This window comes from Apostichopus japonicus, chromosome 19 (assembly GCF_037975245.1).
Source record: "Apostichopus japonicus isolate 1M-3 chromosome 19, ASM3797524v1, whole genome shotgun sequence".
NCBI classification, from domain to species: Eukaryota; Metazoa; Echinodermata; class Holothuroidea; order Aspidochirotida; family Stichopodidae; genus Apostichopus; species Apostichopus japonicus.
In genome coordinates this window covers 17,643,745-17,666,482 of record NC_092579.1, presented here as the reverse complement: position 1 = coordinate 17,666,482, position 22,738 = coordinate 17,643,745, and the positions used below count along the sequence as shown (strand labels likewise).

The window sequence follows — 22,738 nt, the reverse complement described above, 5'->3', positions numbered from 1 at the left end:
GATCTACTAACATCGTATCAACAATCTGTGTTCAATTAAAACGGTCACGTAAGTTCAAGTGGTTTTCTCATTCAATAAATGACTATTTTATTGGAAACGAAACTATTTCCTATCATCCATACGTCATCAGGTATGGGGGGAAAGTATCATTCCGCACGTTTTTGTCGACATGGGAACACTATTAGCTGCAAGAGGAAACAGCGAGTTGAATCCAGTTAATTACTTTAACAATCTCTAACTAAATGATCCTGAGTGTATCCTTTGCTGTCATTCATGGAGAGACCTGTTTCTCATTCGCTTCAAACAGCTCTAAACAATTCTAAGTTAGTATGTAAAAGTTCGAGGGCCTGTCGTACTTACGATTCCGGTATTGGATCTGCGTCAGAGGTTAACTGATGCCTTGAAGTTAGCCTCTGAAGAAGTTAGCCTCTGAAGAAGTTAGCCTCTGAAGAAGTTAGCCTCTGAAGAAGTTAGCCTCTGAAGAAGTTAGCCTCTGAAGAAGTTCCTGCTGGCACTGTAACACCGGGCCCTATAACTTTTACATATAACCAACACTGGCTTTTTGGTTTCTATGATAATCGTAACCTATGCATTCATGATGGTGTATGTATGTTTGTGACGCCCAGCTTGTAATCACGATATCTCAACAGGGGAAGGTCAGACCAATTTAATATTTAGTGTGTAGAAGAACCACATTGAGTACAAGAAGCCCTGTTGTTTTTGGTTGGGGTCAGCAGGGGTCAAATTGTGAAAACTTTGTAAACACGATATCTCAAGAAGGGAAGGTCAGACCAATTTCATATTTGATTTATAAAAGTACAACATTAAGTAAAAGAAGTCTATTGTTTTTGGTGGAGGTCAAAGATCATTTGGGGTCACCAGGGGTCAAATTATGTAAACCTTGTAAATACGATATCTCAAGAAGGGAAAGTAAAACCAACTTCACAGTTAGTGTATAGAAGTACCACATTGAGTATAAGGAGCTTATTGTTTATGGTGGAGGTTCAAGATAATTTGGGGTCACCAGGGGTCAAATTGTGAAAACCTTGTAAAACACGATATCTCAAGATTGGAAGTAAGAGCCGACTTCATATTTAGTGTGTAGAAGTACCACATTGAGTACAAAAAGTATATTGTTTTGGTAGAGGTCAAATGTTATTTGGCATCACCAGGGGTCAAATTGTGAATACCTCGTAAACGTGATATCTCAAGAAGGGAATCATGGGAAGACCTCATATTTAGTGTGTAGAAGAACCACATTGAGTACAAAAAGTCTATTGTTAAACTTCATGGGCTATTGTTCACTCTAAGTTTTTATATACAAAATAAAAAAAACTTTGGACAACTATTATGGTTAGGTTTGTGTCTCCTTTTACATCGGTTGTCCGGTCATGAAAGCACTAAACCACCTCAACATATTTATTGAAAGAACATGCATTGTAAGTGGCGAGAAAAACCTTGGTGCCAACACTCGCAGCCTCTTTAATACCTTACACTGATCTGTATACGTATAGTTTAACCTCTAGTTCTACTTTTCGCTTTTAATGGGAACTGCGTTCCATATAAACCGGGTTTACTTACCCTTTTGTTCAACTTCACGTGAAAATCAATCACGACAAATACAACCCCGGCTAAATATAGTCTCTTGTGAAATTATCGAATATATATATATATATATATATATATATATATATATATATATATATATATATATATATATATATATATATATATATATATATATATATATATATATATATATATGCTCTTGGAAATCTGACTGCATGGAAATTTTTCGTCGGGTTTTGTGAAGTTTGGTTCTTTCCTCCGTGGCTCGGAGACTGGTGTTTCGAATAAAGTAGCTTTCACTTTAAATCCCCCGATGCCAGTTGCGCTAACAGGGCCCCATCCCTTCCCGTCATGAGGCATCTACAATTTCCCACCGATTTCCGACATGGAATCGACATCTTAATGAAGACAGTGCGTCGCTTGATTACAATATTGAAATATTTCTATGATGAGAGAGACTACTCTTATTGATCCCAAGTGCTATAGAGCAGGGGTTCCCTTACTGGAGTTCATGAACCCCAGGGGTGCGCGAGTCCACCCAGGGGGTTCGTGAAACGTTTCTGAAAGTCAAAACTAGAGTACTTTTTGTTTAACTAAAACCTGATATATCGTATAATTTAGTAATATACGAAAGACGTACCTATCGACAAACTTTTTTCGCGTTCCATACGCATATGTTGTCATAGTAGTATCGTACCGTGCATGTGATAAATAACTGAATTATGAAACAGACACAGGCTGTTATGCGCATTGTAAACTAATGACTCAGATCGTGTCTCGAAAAGTTGGGTGTAGTGGACAACTCTGACATCCACAGGGGGTTCGTGGGGGAATAAAGTTAGGGAAACCCTGCCATAGAGACATAACTATACATGATCGTCGGTTTAAAACAAAAAGGAAAATCTGTCCACTGATGGGGTTAAACTGGAACCCCCTTAACCCTCAATATCTACGCTTTAACCTTACTTTATTCATCCCCAACTTGCAATGAAATCTCCGAATGAGGTGTATAAATTAAGGGCTGTGTTATACATACATATATATATATATATATATATATATATATATATATATATATATATATATATATATATAGTAGGTTTAACAACCATACAATGTAAAGAAGAGGCAAACAGGTAAAAATGTTATTAGCATAGCAATCTTTCTTTAAAAATGTGGAAAATGTGCAACAAAAAGATAATAATAATTAATGATAATTAATAATAATGAATAATTAATGATATGATAACAATATAGGAAGATAGAAAGTGCCGCATACCATAAACAACCCTAAAATGAAGGACGTATAATAATACTAGCAATAATTATATCATAATCATGATGTCTGTACAGTGTATACCCTTTTAAACTCAGTTATCAAATCGTCTCTGTATATATATATTGCACTCACTCACTCCATTCATTTCAGAAAGTTTCAATCAGTATATCAGTCTGTTCGTGTGACCATGGTTCCCTACTTCACCAGTGAACATTCTGGATGCAGTCGAAACATTAAAATAAAAAATTATAAATTCATTTTTACATTGATTCAGTTTATAGTAATTTTGTTATTGTCTCGTATGTTGATCATTGTACTAACATACGTTTTACTCAATGTTGCGTTTCAAAGAGAGAACATACCCATTAAGTACCGCTTGTAATACAACTTACAAAGTTAATCGTAATCCAAATCCCCGTCCAACCACCCCCCCCCCCCCCTCCCCAATGCCAAACTTCACATATACCGTTTTCCACTGGATAAATTCTTGTATTTTTTTAAAAGATGTAACCCAAGACATTTAGATGTGTAGTTATTTCATATCACTTTAAGTTATTTTGCCAAAGTGTAAATCCATGAAATGGCCATCGTGTGAACAGTATAAAAGGGCTTTATTTGTATAAGTAACATGATAAAAGACTGAGTAGCATATGCGGTAGGTGTATCTTAAAGGACATTTATTGTGTTGTCGGTAAAAACCATTAATGCTCTAGGTTTGATGCGAAATATCGAAAAGAAAGATTCTGTTCCAATAACTGAGCATTGGATATTCTGAGGAGTTTATTGAACACAATGGCGCTGGCATAACTTGCACTGGGTTTTCAATACGTCCTAATTGACTGTTTTGTTGTTGTATATGTGTTGCAAGGGTTATGTACTCCCTTCCGGTAAAGTATCAAACCGTTTATCGTTAACATTGTTACAAATTATTTATCGTTAACACTGTTATGAATTTTATACTTTGTTTGCCGCTACTATCAGACACTTTTAACGCAAACTCCCCCCCCCCCTCCTACCAACCACCACCGCCCTAGTCCCCGAGAGTAAAGCACTTTCAGATAAGCTTAGCGACTTTAGGATTAAGGATTAAGTTCGCAAGCAGAAGGCTACAATTTTAATCCGATGAGATTATCAAAAACTGCCATGCTCAATATTACCCACAAGTCAGTGCGAGCATTCACAGACTGTTATCTAGGTTAGTCTACCATGGGCGGCGTTTTAAGGGAAAATACATATGTTTATGTTATTTTTGGTAACAAAGAATTACTGTGATGAAATTAAGACACTTTATATTTTAACTTAGTGGGATATCAATTAGCGAAGTATTACTTATGGTTGAAATGACAGCTCAAAGCTAGAGATTTCAAAGTTTTTCCCCCTTTTTTACACCGTATAGAATATAATTAAACATTGTACATCATTCATATTGTATATTCAAAACCACCCTTAATGAACATTTACCATATGTAAGAATCACTGTATTAAAGATTTAGCTAAAAGAATTACAAAGTTAAGAAACTGAAAAGCCGGTAAAGAAATAGTAAAATGACCTTAAAAACCCGAATAAAAACATTCCAACCACATGGAAGAAAAAAAAAATATATATATATATATATATATTACGATTTCAATTACATTACATCACAATGTAATAACAAGTCAGTTATATGTATGTTCTCTAAAATGATTCAACTCGCCGAGTAACGTGCTACCTTTACATTTTGTTTATTAGTAGGTTAACAAATCAATTTCTCTGGAAATGTAATTTTTGGGGGGTTCTACTACATTGTTAGCACTACCACCTATTCTACATGTCCCACTATCCTGGTTTTTCACTCCAACAGGAATGGACTTCATAATGTTTTATTATCAGCTGTGCAAGCTTTTCGAAACTGAATATTCATGACTACATACATATTCATACCTCATTAATTTAGCATGATCATGCAGAACTTCTCCTTATTACCGAGAACACATTACCGGTAATGTGTTTTTAACTTGATAAATCATTTCCCCACCACCCCTCCCCTCTCCCCCATCTAATAAGAAACAAAGCCTCAGGCTCTTTGTTTATGTCGATTAATTGTATAACGATTATTTTGTGCTGTACCTTTATATTAACGTTACAACAGTTGTTTTATTTGGGCCGAATAATTACTGTAACAAAAGCCATTTCGTGACAAAATCCGAGGCCTCTACTTATTTTTTTTTGTCTTTTCGATTGATTACATTTCAATTAAGAGAGGCAGATTGATAACTGAAAATTGTGTCAAGTACGAGGTGTGCTCTCTGTGGTTACCATAGGGACGGACAGCTGTGGTAATACAAAAGCATTTTGTTAGTTTTAACAGCCTATTCTGGGCTTCCCAGCGGAACAGAAGACTCGCTCTCACAGCTGATGGAGAGCGTCAGTAAGGGTGCCGCTCAGCCGTGATGGTCCCTATGCATTTACAGAGTGTTTTCGTACCAACATATGAAGTACGTACGCCCTCGGTTATAAAATGGCGGTGGATTTGTGACACAAGGAAGGTGATATTCATCGTTATAGTTAGATAAACAATCAACACTCCGTAGCATAGTTTCGTATAGATGTAGGTTACGTTGGCTATAAATAGATCTATATTAGGCAAATGCATGTTTCTGAATTCAAACTTTATCATAAGAATAACGTTTATATAGCATATTAATTAGTTTGACGGTCATTTAGATCTCGGTTATTAGCTAATATATTGTACCAGACATTCACTTCAACAACCTATGCAAGTATTCTAATCAGAGATTCGTCATTATAATTCATATTAATTTATACTGATTTCTAAAATAATGAAAATAATAATAATAATAGAAAATGGGAAAGTACAAATTGATATTATATATCTTTTTGCGATGGTGGGACTCTTTGGACCTATATAGACAACATTTGGATCCGTGTGCATGCTAAACATGTTTAAAGGGATGGTATCGCTCAGGAATGTTAATTCGACTAACACTTGTGCAGTACAACACTATTCACACTATTCTGCACTCAGGCTCGGGATATGCAGAGGTCGTGATAATCTGTCCCATTATTTCATGTATATTTATAAACTTATTGGCTAACCTTATGCATCTTCATAATTCCCCCTTAACTCTTACGGTATACTATATTATCATTGCGGATTAGCAGTATGGGTGTTCTTGTTTCTGAGCCTAGTAAATCTCTGTCTTGTCACGGCGTACAACGCCTTTTGTTTTTCTTGTTTATCTATTGTCGAACTCATCCAAGGTAACATCTTTGTACTAACGGTTTTTATGCCTTAATCTTATAAGCAATAATATGGAAATGCCCTCAACTTCTTCTTTCTAATGAATGTTGTCTATTCTTCTTTTCAGATTTCAGCTTAAAAAGTACATGGCAGGAAATTATCAGGCGTTCTTAATTCTTTGTATACAGTTAAGCAAATGAAAATAACGTAACTTTTAAAACCAATATCAAAAGGTCAAAATGGTCCATGTTTGCTATGAACATTGTAATGATAATAACTACAATGCAATTACTAAACAAAAGTCACGTGACTGACACATTTAAAACTTCTAACAATTGTAATATATTAATTGCCATTGTTCTTCCAATATAGCTAATTATATGACAAAATCAACTGTAATAAAAAAAAAATAGTGTACTTTCCAGACTAAAACAGAAGCAGAGTTTTATTGTTATGTTCTAAGTTAAGTTTTGTTTTAAAAAAAGTGGGAATTTAAATACATTTTCTTCATTATTTCGGGCATTCATTGAATGGTTTTTCATAACCCATACTCTCTTCTGTTACTGCCGACAGTTACACTACCATTGAACGGGTGGTCATGGCGTCATATTTGTACAATGTGTGCAAAGTTCTATAAGCGACATTTCTTCCGCCAGTATATATGGTTTGGTCAATCGTAATGACAAGACATTGATTCATGTACAACAATAGCTAGTTTTTTTGTTTATAATTCTAATAATGATATGTAACAAAATTAAATTTTGTAATAGAAAATACAATTTCATATGTAAAAATATGCTTTAGTCAAATGCAAAAATGTCAAACTACAAATTTTTATGTTTTTTTTTTTAATAATAATTTTTTCAATCCTTTGGTGGACGACTTGGAAAAATGTAAAAATGTTGTAAACAAAGATTAATGATGGTTTGCTCAACCTGGAACCATGCTCCATACTTTTCCCTCTCAATTCTCAACTCCGTTTTCTTGCCGAGCTTAGATTTAGCTGTACAAACATGCAAATTGAAAAGTACTATATGAACATTTAGTACTCTGTGCTTATAAAATACGAACGTCACCTACTAAAACACTTCCATATCATGTTAGGCTACTAGTGTCCTACACTTTCGCAGATCTGCTCCATGTACATATGTGTATAACACATTTGAGTATACATCATCAATGAATACATTGCTATATAAGAAACACAAATTATGCTTTCATAATAACCGTTATATCTTCCACTTTCAAGGATCAGTTTCACTCAAACAATGAAAAATGAGCATACAGCTGAGATGTGGCAGAAATTTTCTGCTAATAGTAGCCTATGCTGATAAGTTTCTCGGTTACTTAAACTCCGCAATTACATACAAACAATCAAACACGTGAAAAAAACATTTGCAGTTAGTCTACAGTGAAGATAAGTACACAAAAACGGTGCATGATAATAATGCTCAAATGATACAAAAAATATTTCAAAACGTGCAATGATGAAGCTAATTTTGAGTGACGGTTTTGTTATAGTTATACAAATTAAAACTAGGCCCATGATCGTCTAATAATCTTCACTGGCTTACACATGGGAGTCTATAGGCTGTAGAATAATGTAATACATACAACTAAGTGTGACCCTTATATGGACTGTGTAAACATGACATAACTGTTAGTTATTATACATTTCTTCTGCTTGTGTTCAACATCAAACCTACAGCCCCTAGCAACGCATGGTCCCACATAAACAGCGCATTTCTACGTTCTGCTGGTATGGGTTATTTCAGGACGGAAGTGATTCACAAATTCCATGCTGGTAGTGCATTTATCATACATATATATGTATATATGCTTCCATGGAAATGACTACTGCTCTATACTTAGTCTGCATTGTAACTTATCAGTTGTAGCTTAACGCTGGTAGTAACATATCTGCTTACTACAAAGCGATAACAAATCTATGACTCACCAATATGGAGGTAAACAGTCTGGAAAAGAAATCCTTGTTAAATTTGAACCGTGGTTTCTGTTTGCAACTCGTTAGGTTTTCCCTAAATTACATACTTGGTGAAATTCAAGATTAATTCATTACAGTGAAGAAAAGAACTAAGTTTCCTTAATATTTTGGGTAATATTCCAAGTTGTTTGACTCTAAGACATCATATAGACCATGAATGAAGTCTGCCTATACGTGTACAGGTGTTATTAGATCAACATGAGAACTCAATTGCCTAGCAGCTAACTTGATTAACCAACATGTAAAGATGTTAAGTGCGTTTCAGATTGTTAATGCTTATCACATGTAGCCAACGGACAATTTGTACAATCAACAGTCAAATTTGTGCGCCATTTTGTAGTGCGTAGCGACACGCTTTACAAATATAAACTCAAAGATTTCAACATATTAAGATCTGTCGGACCATTGATCGGAATTTTCATCAATTTTTTCTCACATCTTATTAATCACACTATTTACTTCAGTGCCTTCTCGAAATTTTCGTAACTCAGCTTGCTGTTATTAAAGGGTTCTGTGTGAAGGTACTGTCTGACCCAGAACTCCCGACACTCCAGGTATCTGGTGGTACAAACCACGTGTCGTTGTCACCATAGCCCACTCCCAGATGGGGTACGCTCAAGCTATTTCCAAGCGAAAACTGGCCGCCGAGTGGGAGAGAAGATTGCTCCATGATACCCCAACTGGTGTGTGTGGGACTAGGCATACGGTTAAAGCCAGTATCCGGGACAAATTCGCGCGCATTTGGTGATAATGTCGGTGATCTTTGCGGATGAACGTGCGCATGGTTACGGTAACTCTTCATAACGGATCGTTGGCGCATGTAGTTTGCGAATTCGCTTGGCGACAATTGTTGAAAATCAATTTTCTTTCCGATGTCCTTTCGTTTCGTCGACCCAAATTTGGTCTGAGCGAACGACGCTGCGGTGAACGTCAGTGAGCCTGGTCGAGGTGTGGCCGGCGTCGAAGTTGTGCCAGTCGGTGGCGCGGTTGGCGCTGCGACAACTGTTGTCGGTAAGTGAAGCGACTGCAGAGATGTGCTGAGAGAGTCAGGAATGACAATCGGCGGCGGCGGCAGCTGAGGAGCAACCTCTGAGACGGGACTATCAAGGTCATCACTGCTAGCTATCGACTCGTCATCCTCTTTCTTATAGATCACTGTGACCACTCCCTTCTCGGAAATCCTATAAGAGACCTCTCCTGGGTCGATCCAGATGCAGAGGTCCCCTGGTAGGTTCTCCACCACCTCGTATGTCTCCAACCCGCTCCTAATCACCGCCGATTTAACTGCATCGTCTACTTTCTGTTGGCTAATCCGGATGCACCGGTACCCCGATCCTTTGTTTGGGTACCCCGGGTACCAATGGCCCACAAATTTCTCATAGAGAGCTTGCTCGAGTTCTTCCGCGAGGACATCCACACGTCTCCTGGGAAGTTTGTTGTATAAATGACTTCGAATGTAGTCGACTGCTGTCTGTACTTCAGCTTTCATGGTTACGTGATCTAATTTCGTCTTGGATTCGTTCAAAAAGGAATCTGCAAAATATAAACACAGAAGAGAAGAAAAAGATTCGTTTGTCATTTATTCTTACTAGATTCCTTCCACCCAAATAAAGACGTAATCTCTGCGAAATGCACAAATTAACAACTGTCATATTTGAAGTTGTTAGTACATTGTCTGTCAAGTTTCGTATGATTCTTGGGAAAAAATGTCACACTTTCATATAATGACTACAACTGTCGTTACATTTCATCCCATATCGACCTTGATATCACAAATAAATCCGATTAGATATACCGGTACTCTAAAGGATGAAGAAAGTAGAAACCTTTCATAAGTTTTAAGGATATTAAGCTAATTTCACCACTTAATATAACCATGCTGCGAGTCTTAGCTTTAGCGTGTTTTCGTTCTACTTGGGGGGGGGGGGGGGGGTAGAGGGATAGGGGGTGGGGATAGCCTGTTCTCGTTTTTCTTCTGCTTCTTTGATTCTTAATTATTATTTTTGTGCAAATTGAAGCGTGCTTTGTCATTCACAAGAGCACCTGTACCACTTTACCTGTTAAATTATTATTAAGACTACATTCCATATCAGTCGTTGTATATTGCAATATTAACGAACATCGTTCCAGGTTTATTTGTTGTAGTTTTTGCCCTCATATTTACGCGTGTTTTATCCCATATCTTCGACAGTTCGATAATGTATGTTTTAGCTACAAAAGTAAATTTGTGATGTTTACTAAAATCAAACAAACTCAGTATGGTATTCATTGTCCCTGTGTCAACAATTACAGCTTACTCCTGGTGCGGTCACCTGTGTACACGCTTCCGCTTTTGTAAAACGACTTTGATAAGTCAAATAAAAAAAGGCGTATTGAACGGCATCAAAGTAGGATTTGAATATTTATAATAAACAAGCCCTGCACATCCCTGGTATTCAAACATGTTTGCTTAGAGACCCTACTTCATTTTGGCGATGCTCCAGTGGCGGATGTTGTGGTACGGGGAATGCCGAACCACAAGGGAGGAGGTATTCTCCCCCCACCCCCCTCTCCTTGAGATTTTTTTTTTGAGTTTGGTTTCAATATATTGCAACTTGTAAGGCATTTCCCTTTTGTTTTCAAATAATATCATCAATTAATTTCGTCTTTCTACGTTTTTGGCGACCTTTAAAAAAATATTTGGTGACCCTAGAAAGGGTCACGACCCCCAATTTGCGTACCTTCCCCTGAAGTCATCGTAAACTTGACTACGTCATTCTTTAAAATACATGAACAGCGCCAAGTAATATTTCTATAAACTAAAGGAAGAAACAACTACCCAGTCATCATAAAATAGTCTACATTTGATGAATCAAGTGAAAACAGGAAATAATTAACCCATTTAACTGTCCCACCCCACCCCCTCTCCACCCGCCCCCCACATCTTCTCACGATACAGGTTTCTAGCTGCAAGCAACTGACGAACTTACTTATCCCCTTTGAACTGCAAGTGCAACTTTGTAGCCCTACAGATCAGAAATCTCATCAATTTTTTCGTGAGAAAGTAGACCATTGTTTTAGTAGACGATAAGCAATAGTCACCTTCTCTCTGTATTTATGAAAAGTATAACGACCCCTCCACTTACTCCCCCCTCCCCCCCCCCCCCCGCTCTCATGTTAATGTTACTTTTATAGGACCAACGTGAATTGAATTTATATGGCATGATAAGCCGTTCCAAGTACATAACTGTTTATCATACGAAGGCATAAAATTACGTTTAAGGTAAACGACTGGGAAGCAACGACTATACCGAAGCGTGTACATCTTATAATGGACCTATAGCCACTACATGTAACCTACATAGCACATTCCCATATAAACACACGTATATATATATATATACTTCGAGGCACGTTGCACTGTGACGCCATTGATATGCATGCCAAGTGGATTGCGACCATTTGATGAAACAGGTTTTATATATTTGTTTGTGTTCCTTCTTTTGTGTGTGTATATGTGTGGGAAATATACCATGTGTAGTCACGCTTTGGAATGAGTCTTGACACCTGATATATCCGTTTGTAAGTAACAGATGTTCCTATATTCGAAATTAAATGAATTGCTTGTATACTTTATTCATATGCTACTTCCGTTTAAACCCGTTAATTTGGTATTAAACAAACAATGAAAAGCAAGGACTTTAGCATTTTCCCCTTGAATTAGACAAATATGAAGCTTTTATGCTCATTTAATGCGCTCGTTAATGCTTGTAATTATTCAGTGCATTTTAACGCAAGTCCTTACATGTATGCATGAAGTCATGTCCTTGGCATAGTTTAATGTTTCTCAGAATGTACTGCTTGTATCTATATACATAGGCTATATATATATATATATATATATATATATATATATATATATATATATATATATATATATATATATATATATATATATATATATATATATATATATATATATATATATATATATATATATATATATATATATATATATATATATATATATATATATATATATAGGTATGTGTTTGTGTGCTTGTTTTTTGCTTTCTTTCCATGATTCTTTCTTATCAAGTTAAAATGATGAGTGTTGTAAAATCTGGGTTAACTCTGTGCCCCTGACATTAAACCATCCTTTACAGCACTTGCCAACGAGCAGCTTACATGGCAAACTCTTTAGAGCTGTTTATTGTGCTAATGGATTCGAAAAGATTCCGCCTTTTGACGATGGCGTATATTACTTTGAGGATTACAACCCACAGTTTACTTGATGATTTGTCCATTTTGTATAAGGACGCGTATTAGAGCAGCCATACCCGCTTTAGTACAGTTATATTGAGTTTAAAAGACCCTGGCTTATAAAATGTGAATCAGGGAAATCCCGAATTGTGATATTTATAAGGTACTACAAAACTAGATCAAAGCATTTCAAAGCTGATCAAAGCATATCCTTGAAAGAATATGTAACTACACAAGTAACTTAGCTTGCTCAGTGGATAAGATTTAAAAAACGTTATATCTGAAGGAGTTAGTTTGTCTTGTATAATAATGATTACACACAAAAAGAAGAAAAAACACTTCAGATAAAGAATAAAATAAACTAATTCATTAAGTGTGATTAATTAATATACATTGACTGCCCAATGGAATAATTACATATATTCATAATCCCTTCTTAAGCCCCTTTAAATGGTGATGAAAGAAAAGAATTGTTCCTGCTTATATATATATATATATATATATATATATATATTATATATATATATATATATATATATATATATATATATATATATATATATATATATATATATATATATATATATATATATATATATTGCATACTGAAGTTATTCCCTGCAATTATCCCAAATTTAAGAGCTCTTCGTTCCCGTTAAACGATAGAAGTCCTTTTCCGTTCCGTACATGCTCATCTTAAGTAGATGAAACTGTAATATATTCCAAAAGCACAGATACAGCTATATGCCAGTATAAAAAAAAGGTTCACAGCCACATCGTTGGGATGGCAAAAAACAAAAACAACCAAAACAAGATTTCAATTGAGGAAAAATGTCAGGCTAAGGGCAATTCTTAAATTGTGACGCACAAGTGTAGTTGATTAAAACCGAAATGCTGAGGTAAATTGTCACAGATTTTTTAGTCTCTTGGGACAAAGTGCTAACGTTGAATCGGCATTTTAATTCCCGTCCTATTCAAAACAATGGTTTAGTCATTCCCCTTTGATCTCTCACATGCGAATATTTGCTGACGTAAATGCTATAAATAGTTCACATTTTTGCTCCCAGTCGACGCGAGCTAATGGGTCTTCTCTTAAATGATGTTACGGCAAACTAGAGCACCCGAGGAGAAGAGACAAGCTCAGATCCTGTACAACTTTAAAGTTACACGCCGAGTTAAAAACGCACAAATTAACTTATACAATTTGTGTTATATCCAAGGCTTAAATCCGCTTATATCCGCTATATCTATATGGAGGAGGAAATATCTATTTTGATGTAGAAACCTCATTTGGAAACAGTGTTTTAAACAGGACATAATTATTTAGTAAAAACAAATGTAACAAAACTGATGGTTCATATAATATATACAGTTTGGCTTGGTTCGGTGTATATTCACAATACTGCAGTGAAAATATCTCATGTCATTATATTTTCGTTACAAATGCTTACAAAACAAGAGACAAGACAGTTAAAACGGAAACTGCGATAAAATGCCTGATGATTCGTATTTCAAGTTTCGTTTAAAATCAAAAGCAAAAGAATTAAAATGCTTGCATTATTATTATTATTATTAATTTTTGTACCACTCCTTTAAGGTCAAGGAAAATTCCAATCGTTCGAAAGCAAACGATGGAGTATATATATTCTAATCCCAGCATACTTGCCATATCAAAGAGGTTATATATTTTATGCGGATTCGGCTTGTATATGGTTATGACGTAGACACACGGTTGTTAATAAGCTTACAGAAAGAAAGAACGAAAAAAATAATATTAAGAAGAAGGTATACGGAATGTTCGATATTTACGGGCGAGGGTCGCTTATTGCTAATAATAAATACGAAAATATTATAGGTATAGGTCACTGCAGAGAGCTCGTGACGTCAGTCATATCACAATATCTACGATCGTGTTATGTCATGCGTAAAGCGCTATACATTGAATACAATATGTGTGCCCTCCTTGTATATAGAGGCCGTAAATATAAATGATTAAAGGTTTTTTGCAACGAATGGAAGAGATGTTGTTTCTGGAGAACTCACAAAAGGAAAGGTGGAAAGGGCTTTATGCGCAAAGGTTACACCATGGTGACTTGCGTGAGCCCTGGTTAGATATAGGTATATATAATAATGTAAATACTGCAGAGATAAACATATTTATAAGGTATGATCGGGTATAAATATAACAGCTTATGAACTTTATATAGATGGTGGATTATATTTATGTTTTATTAGCAGTCACACCAAAATAAGACGTAAATTATACGTGAGCAAATTACATCGAAGCACTACGTGTGACCTCTCTGAACTTCGTGTTGAGAATTAAGGTGGCTTCCGTAGGTCAGTTACATTGATAATGATCATTTAGGTAATAGCAGCAGGATTTCAAGAGGAATTGAATTAACAATGTATGATCGTACATTAATGCAGGCATCGACATTAATTGACGATTACATATAGAGTGTTACGGTTTAGGTGAACTTAAAGAGGACAAAAAACCACCATCGTCTATAGCTTACGGTACTTGGGAGAGAAGTTTATGAAGAACAACTCCTCCATACAGTTAAAACAAAAATAAAACATCTTGCTCCGATTGGGAGTTATCCTAGTTAATAAAGTCGAATCTGACATTTCTAATTCTGTTATATAGTGCCACTATAATACCTCAAACCTTTTACTTTCCTTGGCTTATTATAGATACGTCACCATTGCGCAGTTTCGGTGTTTACACAGTAACTTATATATTTATAAAGTACAAACGGATAGTGTTTCAGACATGATACTGTTGCATAGACGTATCATCATAATTACATCCATGAACATGTTATTCTTTAGTAAAACTAGATAAAGGCATATAAGTATATCTTCTAACTGTTAGCAATTGATAATAATAAATAAAGAACTTACTTGGTTTACAATAACATGAATGTTCAACGGAGATCCGAGTCCGACAATTCGGGGGAGTATTTGAGATAAATGTTTCCCTTTATACAATGTAAATAGTAAACTCGTATGTAGCTATAAATACCTCTTGGCTCACTACATTTCAAACAATACGGCAAACAATGTTAAGTACATGAAAGCATTTAACATACATGCAAACCTGCCATATAGGAGAGCATCAACCTACTGATGCATGATTGCGTGCGAGCAATAAGCGAACACCTGCAATATACCTGCAAAACTTAATCCCGCTCTAGTACTGTTTACCCTCAGAGAGAAGAGTATGTTAAAAGTAAGGCTTATGCAGCCGTCCCTTGTTTATATAACCAAATACTTCACAATTGCCAAAGTTTGGATAATCGCTCAACAAAAGATATAAAACAAATGGAAAATCCGGTGTATGATTAATGTTCTGCAAAAATTGAACTTTATGATATATAGATCTATATACAAAAATATATATGTAAATATATATATATATATATATATATATATATATATATATATAAATCTATATATATATATATATATATATATATATATATAAATCTATATATATATATATATATATATATATATATATATATATATATATATATATATATATATATACAAAGACACGTATAGGTCATATACATCGATTGAAGTCTTACTAGTCCAATGAAGATGGATTCCGGTTTTTAATGCTATTTATAGGTTAATACTGCCGCTTCCGTTTCCCAGTTCTATATATCTGAGGCGTTTTGATATCATTAAATATTATAATGTTTTGCTTTTAAACATTTAAACTTAAGAAAGAAAGCAGCAAAATGCAAGACATTTGTTCTGTACCCTTTTCTTTTTCATTTTTCCTCTGATATGTATCTCCATGGTAACGTACAATCATACTTTCGTGATTATATATACACATGACAAGTGCGTCACTCCAGAATCAAGAATAATATCAAAACTGTATATTTATTCGCATATATGTATAGATTTTTGGTACCTGTTAGTGAAATTAGGCGTAACTATAAGTAGGCTACGAAACGTTTAAGGTTCTGACTGTTTAAAGCGATGGCGAAAGTTACAGAGTATACGTCATCAGACAGAACAGGCCATGATACCCCCCCCCCCACCCAAATATAAAATAATAATAATAATAATATAAAATAATAATAATAATATATCATAATAATATAAAAATATATATATATAGGAATAACGGAAAAACTGTTAAACAACTATGCTGCATTTAGAGAAAGGCTGGATCTCGAGTGAGATACAATAATTGAATTAGGTAAGTGATTGGAAGTAAAACAGCCAATGTTTGGTTTTTGCAGAGCTTTCGAGCAAAACTAGCTCTTCTTCAGTGCATGATCACCTTTATATATATATATATATATATATATATATATATATATATATATAAAGGATGAGGTCCGTTCATGTTCTACAATATTTATGCCACCCCACCATCTCCCGGTCACCTCTGCTTTTGAATTTATCGAGCAAAAGCTGTAAAAAAAAAAAATACAATTTCGCCTATGATCGGATTATTTTTTAGATAGACCTCGTTAGATTTCGGTGTGTTTTCATTGAAAGGTAAATACAGCCATTATTATATTTATTATTATTATAGACTTATTGAAAAGTGACGAAGTCTTCAATCGCTTCATTGTACCGTTACATTGGTGTTATATTACCGATTGTTGTATCTATTATATCTTTGAATCATCCCGCCATCGTTCTGATAAATTCGAAGAAAAAAAAATGGTTGAAACAATTCTCCTCCACAAATATTGTTCGCTTTTTATTCTCGCAGGCGTCTGTTTATGTTGTAATCGATTCACGTTTTGAAGTGCCCTTACAAGATACATATTGATCGGTCGACCTTCGTACAAGCTAGGCTATGAATAACCCCCAACTTTCACTGATTTCTTACTGACGCAAGTCGTCTTCACACAGAGAATTAGTAATCTCCTAACAGCCTTGTGACGCATTCGGGAAGCAGAATAAGAAGGAAAAAAATTATAATAGCTTATTATATAATTTGCAAAAGAAAAAGAAATAACCATCATCTTAAAGAGCATGTCGCAAAATTTCACCTTAGAGTTACTCAACTGATAATGTTATGTCTCCTTAAACTGTATATAAGCTAGCATTACATTCTTGATCTTTGTAAATACTGTTTATAAATATACCATTTTCTTGGGATTGGATGACTATAAATAATATGTCACACTAGAGGACAAGCACTTGACAAAAACATTTTGCAAGTTTTATAAAAAAAAAAAAAAATCTGATCTTTATGGTCCGGAAATCCTGCCAGAAATACAATCTTATTTTGCCTCATAATATATTTGAACAGGATATTTCATCAAAACGTGGTTTTCATTTTACACAGCAGATCTATAAATAGATGTGGATCATGGAAGTAAAATTCAGTACAATTCAGGTAAGAGTACGACGATTATGGCTCATTGGCGCATCCGTACATCGTAAATTATCTGAACCTTATATGGATTTATTTTGACATGTGTAGATTGGAGAGCTGTATTGTGTTGGTAAATACCCCTGGCTAAGTATATAGAGTATAATATTCTCATAACAAAAACCCGCATACAAGTATGAAACACAATTGGCTGGTCATGGGATGTGTGGAGAGCGATGTGTATAAAGCGGGTGAAAAAGGTTGCTATCGTCAAAGGAGATAACAGTGTCATATAAGATATCATTATAGGTCTGCTCCTCACTGATAAATGGGATTCTCCTGCACTCCCGTGACTTTATCCGCACACTACTTATTACTCGATTGGTGGGTATTATGCTGACGTGAATCACCGTAAATATATATGTTGTTACATATGTCAGTAAACAAGCACATTGATCATTATCGGGTCGTGATTGTCTCAGTCGTGCTGGATGGATAAAAACAAACCATTACAACGTGTTCTCCAATAGCACGCTTAGCAGTTTAGTGTAAACGACAAAAATTGGATGACTTGATTAACGAGCGTCAACTCCGTTATACTGTTATAAATATATTGTGGTGCTGCTATACACAATCCTGTGAATATTATAATAGCTAGAGTTTGTCAGGATTTCGGGTGTAACGCAATGCAAATACGCGGAGTGACCAATTAAAGTGCACATAATTAGGCTAACATTTCAATGAAGTAAATCTGCTAAAGTATATCAGCTGACTGAGACGCTAACGAAACATATACTATATATCTGTTAATACACAGACTGATTAATTCTGAATGGATTGATTGTATTAAGCGGTTAATTATAGAAATTCGTTTGATCTTCTGTCTATAGACTACAGAACACTGAGACTATACGATCAGAATTGTTGTAACTGCTTTATCAATGAATAATTCTGAAACATATATGGTGGGAAATCAAATGCTTTCATCATTGGAATTAGCATTGCTCTTTGGGTAGTCAATTTAATAAATATAACTGTACATACATGTAAGGGCATCGCGCAGTGTTATGATAGTGCTTGAGTAGAATAACAATTAAAAAGTACAAGTATAAATGTACAACGTACCTACATATATATGTTTCATTGATTTATTGATAATAATGTTATAGTGTATATAGTATGCTATATACTATACTATATGTACAATACACTGTTCACACAATGCCAGTTTAAGTATTATGAATCACATCACAGACTGTTTGAATTACTAATGTAACATTACTGTTAGCCCGTTGACTCTCGTTCTGTTAATACTAGTAGCCTATATACCATGGTATCAACTCGTTGACACTGAAAAACAGGCTAACTTTCTATGTATAACATGTATCATTTCAATATTGAAAATAATTTATAGTGTAATCCTATTGTAATGTGAGTCACCAAAACCGATGCTTGGTTATCGACCCAATTTCTACACCAATTGACCACAAGCATGGAACAACACAATGGCTTCAGATATCATATATATTAATGGAACAATACTGATGCAGCACCAACACAATCCCCGATCACATGCGCAGTCGAATGTACTACCAAGCGTATTGTTGTTTTCCATTCTCTTCTTAGTACCCTACCCTCCCGCTGCACTGTCCCAACCCTAAAACTTTACCCATGCACTCCCTACACTGTCTCCACCCCTCACGCTCTCAACCTCTCCCATCCTCACCACCCCCCCCCCCTACCCACTTCCCTTCCCACACACACGCGTATAACATTCATTACGAGTTTACGTTTCTTGAATGTCAGGTATAGGCCAAACATCACGTACATCGAACCCCGTATGTTCATTTTCAATTATTCACCTGCTTAACAATTTCGCTTAAACCGTGTGTTTACGAATAACCTCTTAATTATATGGCTTACGTCATCGAGATTTCAAGTCTCACCCGTGAGATGGGGGAATGGAATAGGAAATGAACGAAACACATGCGACTGAGCATCGGTTTATGCATCCACATATAACTCAGAGGCGAAATATCTCCGCCTGCGTGATTCCAAGGAATCTCCGGTTATGAATACTTTCCGCCGTATATGTAGAAGAGAAAGGTATTAACCATCTACGTACATGGCTGACGTCAGTCAGATACTACTGAGGAGGTTAGTGATTGGACGATTGTTAGTCCTTCAAGACACGTGATTGATCAGGCATAACTTGCATTCGACGCTTTACATGTTTCCTCTAGATAAAACATCCATGCTTGAAGCCCCCCCCCCCCCCCCTTCCCCAAATGATAACTTTGAGCGCATGAGATGTATATTGTTTTATAGCAACCTTGTCTTATCAGTTAATTAATTTCATGCGGCCTACTGAAAATGACATAACAACCACATAAATAACAAGCTAGAAACAGTATTAATGACTGTATAATTGGGACCAATATTGTCGACTCATTGTGTCTTCGACGAAGCACTACAGTAACCTTATAATACTATAGATACATAGCTGAATATGGTGGGAGCGATGAAAACCCGGGGATGGGAAGGAGGGAGGGGGGTGGTGATTATCGGTAGAGGATTGATGGCATAGAGTAACGGGCTTCTTAGTAACTAGACACATGTGACAACAGTTCAAACTTTCAACTCTTGAAGGCCGGAGTATTATATTCCTACAATACACACTAGTATAGGCTACATGCAAACAGACCTTGTCAATTACACACAAAGGCAGCACTGACCAGTCTGTTTACCAATACCTCCCTATACCGCAGCTGACGGTGTACTCATTACGCGAGCCTCGCTCTTTTATCTGCGTTGAGGAATGTATACCCCTATATCTTCATAAACAAAACACAATACTTTATTACCACAGCCATACCCTGATTAAGCTCGATTGTATTAATGTAGACGGCTATATACATCACACAGCACGATACCCTCTCAGTGTTTATGAAAGTTAGAGCAAGTACATTACATATTATTAAATACCCCCCCCCCGCCCCTTCCACTCACCCCCTCCCTCCCCCGCGCTCCCAGACTTCTAATTTTATAGAAGTGAACCCTTTCTTATTGATATTATTAACTCATGAATGGATTTACATCACTGTAACTTAAGTTGTTGTTTTATTGTAAGCACTTGCATAATTGAACTTGAGGGTAACTTTATACTCTACGCACTGTCCGCACTGCAGTTACCGACCCCCCCCCCTTTTCTGTGGGAGGGCGGGTTTAATCTCCCTACACTGCTTTACCGTCTTTACAGTAGCAAACAAGACCATGGGGTTTTATGACCAATATTACGTCCAACGTGTACAAGTATGTAACTTTTAATGGGATTTGTTATCCAAGCTTTAGCGGTAAGCTAAGTTCTCTCTTAGATCCAAGCCGTGCAATTATAAAGTAGCCAAAAACTATATGATATATATATATATATATGTCAGTTTTTGTAAACGGTAACAGTCAACCGTAAAAAAAAAAAATAATAATATGCTAAGCTGTTACTTGTCTCCGATTGACTGACCTCTCATGGCTGGTTTTAAGATACAGTAACCTGCAAATTGTAACTAAATGTGTTTAAAACTAAGCACAACCAGGCGCAAATTTTGGTCATAAATTGAACCCCATCACTAGGCTCTAGCTTGCTAGAAATCGAAAGTAACAAAGCATATCCTACCTTGGAATTCTGTAGTGTATGTAAAATCCCTTCCCCTGAGGTCTGGCTTTAGATATGCAAATTATTTTCTACTCTCCAGTATTCAAAAATGTTTTGGTACAAAAAATTACAGCTTTGCTTGCAAAATTTATAATCGTCCACACACTTAGAGCGACACAAACCGAAATAAAGAGACTCCTGCCGACTAAAGGATATTTATTCCATGTATACCAAGCTTTGGTGTGTATAGCTATTCCTCGGAACACGTGTAGAATACCAATTAAGCGTAATGACGTCATCAAATAATCCCCGCCTACCGTTTCCTCTCAACACAAACGCTGGCACGGTAACTGAATAGGCTTCTGAAATAGTGTACTGTCGTTTCGTCCCGTTATTGTGTATTACTAGACTATGAAGGCTGTGACAATTTTTTTTTCTTTTTTTCGGGAGATTGTATTTTAATGCTCTTGGTCAGGAGAACTACATTAACCGACCAGTACGATGTTCTGAAATTAACTGGAAAATCTTAGAATGTCGACGAATCAAGGAAGATTCCCAAAAGCTGATAAATGGCATCAAAAAGGTATTATGCTGGCGAAAGAAAACTAGAAGCAGATATTGTGAGGAGGAAAAAGGACACTATGACAGTCGCACGTCAATGCTGTTACAAATTTTGGTTTTATTGTGGGAGCTGCTGCGAGGGAAGCCAACAGACGACCGGATCTTAATTCAATCTCCATAGCAACGCCAATAGTGGCGCGTGCCGTTCGCGTGCGTCATCAAGAAAATCCTGATACCAATATTTGTGTGTACTTTCCCCATATGTCAATCAGCTCGATAGGAGGGCGAGAATTTTAAAGCGTGCGGGAGGGAAGTATGGCTTATTCGTTACAAAGCATTGCGGCTGCAGTTGATTCACCAAGTTAACCCGGGTCGTGGAAAGAGTTAGACACTTCCCGGAAGAGCTGATGCTACTACAGATTCGTCAATAACAGATGGGTATATATACGTGGGCGTATTTACGACCAAGAATTATCCTCTTCTCACGTGGTTTTCAACGTCTTACGGCGACGGTATAACTAAAGGTTACTTAAAGAGCGATGAAAACTCCGTCCGCAGATTTGGCATATTCTAAATTTGGGTTTCCTATTATAGTCAAAATTCTGGGGGAATTCTCCGAAAATAGGAGCGATCGATCCACCGATGTTTTTGTTGTGTCCATCAATATATGTTTGAAGTAGGTCTGAGTTAAAAAACTTCCTTTTGGGCTATCTTTGGGTTACTACTTCAGTCCATTGCGTGCCCAATGTTTTTTAAGTATTAAAACAATGTGTGTGTATATGTAATAAATATCTATATATTAATACATATAGATTACTGTACGAGCCGTAAG

General features: G+C 35.9%; 1 protein-coding gene and 1 long non-coding RNA gene across 2 annotated transcripts in view; one reads left to right on the top strand and one right to left on the bottom strand.

The window, feature by feature from the left end:
* Positions 1–2,712: 2,712 nt before the first annotated feature.
* LOC139960637 (protein Tob1-like) lies at positions 2,713–21,578 on the bottom strand. Its single transcript, XM_071959161.1, has 2 exons — positions 21,367–21,578; positions 2,713–9,631 (listed from the first exon to the last, which is right to left on the bottom strand). Exon 2 carries the CDS (start codon positions 9,585–9,587, stop codon positions 8,586–8,588), a length of 1,002 nt encoding a protein of 333 aa, XP_071815262.1. The 5' UTR covers positions 9,588–9,631; positions 21,367–21,578; the 3' UTR covers positions 2,713–8,585.
* The window catches only part of LOC139960638 (uncharacterized), a 52,397-nt gene continuing 40,924 nt past the window's right edge, over positions 11,266–22,738 (top strand). The window contains exon 1 of the long non-coding RNA XR_011790578.1: positions 11,266–11,659. This is a non-coding gene — a long non-coding RNA (uncharacterized lncRNA). The remainder of the gene's footprint in view (positions 11,660–22,738) is intronic.

Bases quoted from the DNA above. Each gene is read 5' to 3' on its own strand.
- LOC139960637 (XM_071959161.1), bottom strand. From the start codon at position 9,587: ATGAAAGCTGAAGTACAGACAGCAGTCGACTACATTCGAAGTCATTTA.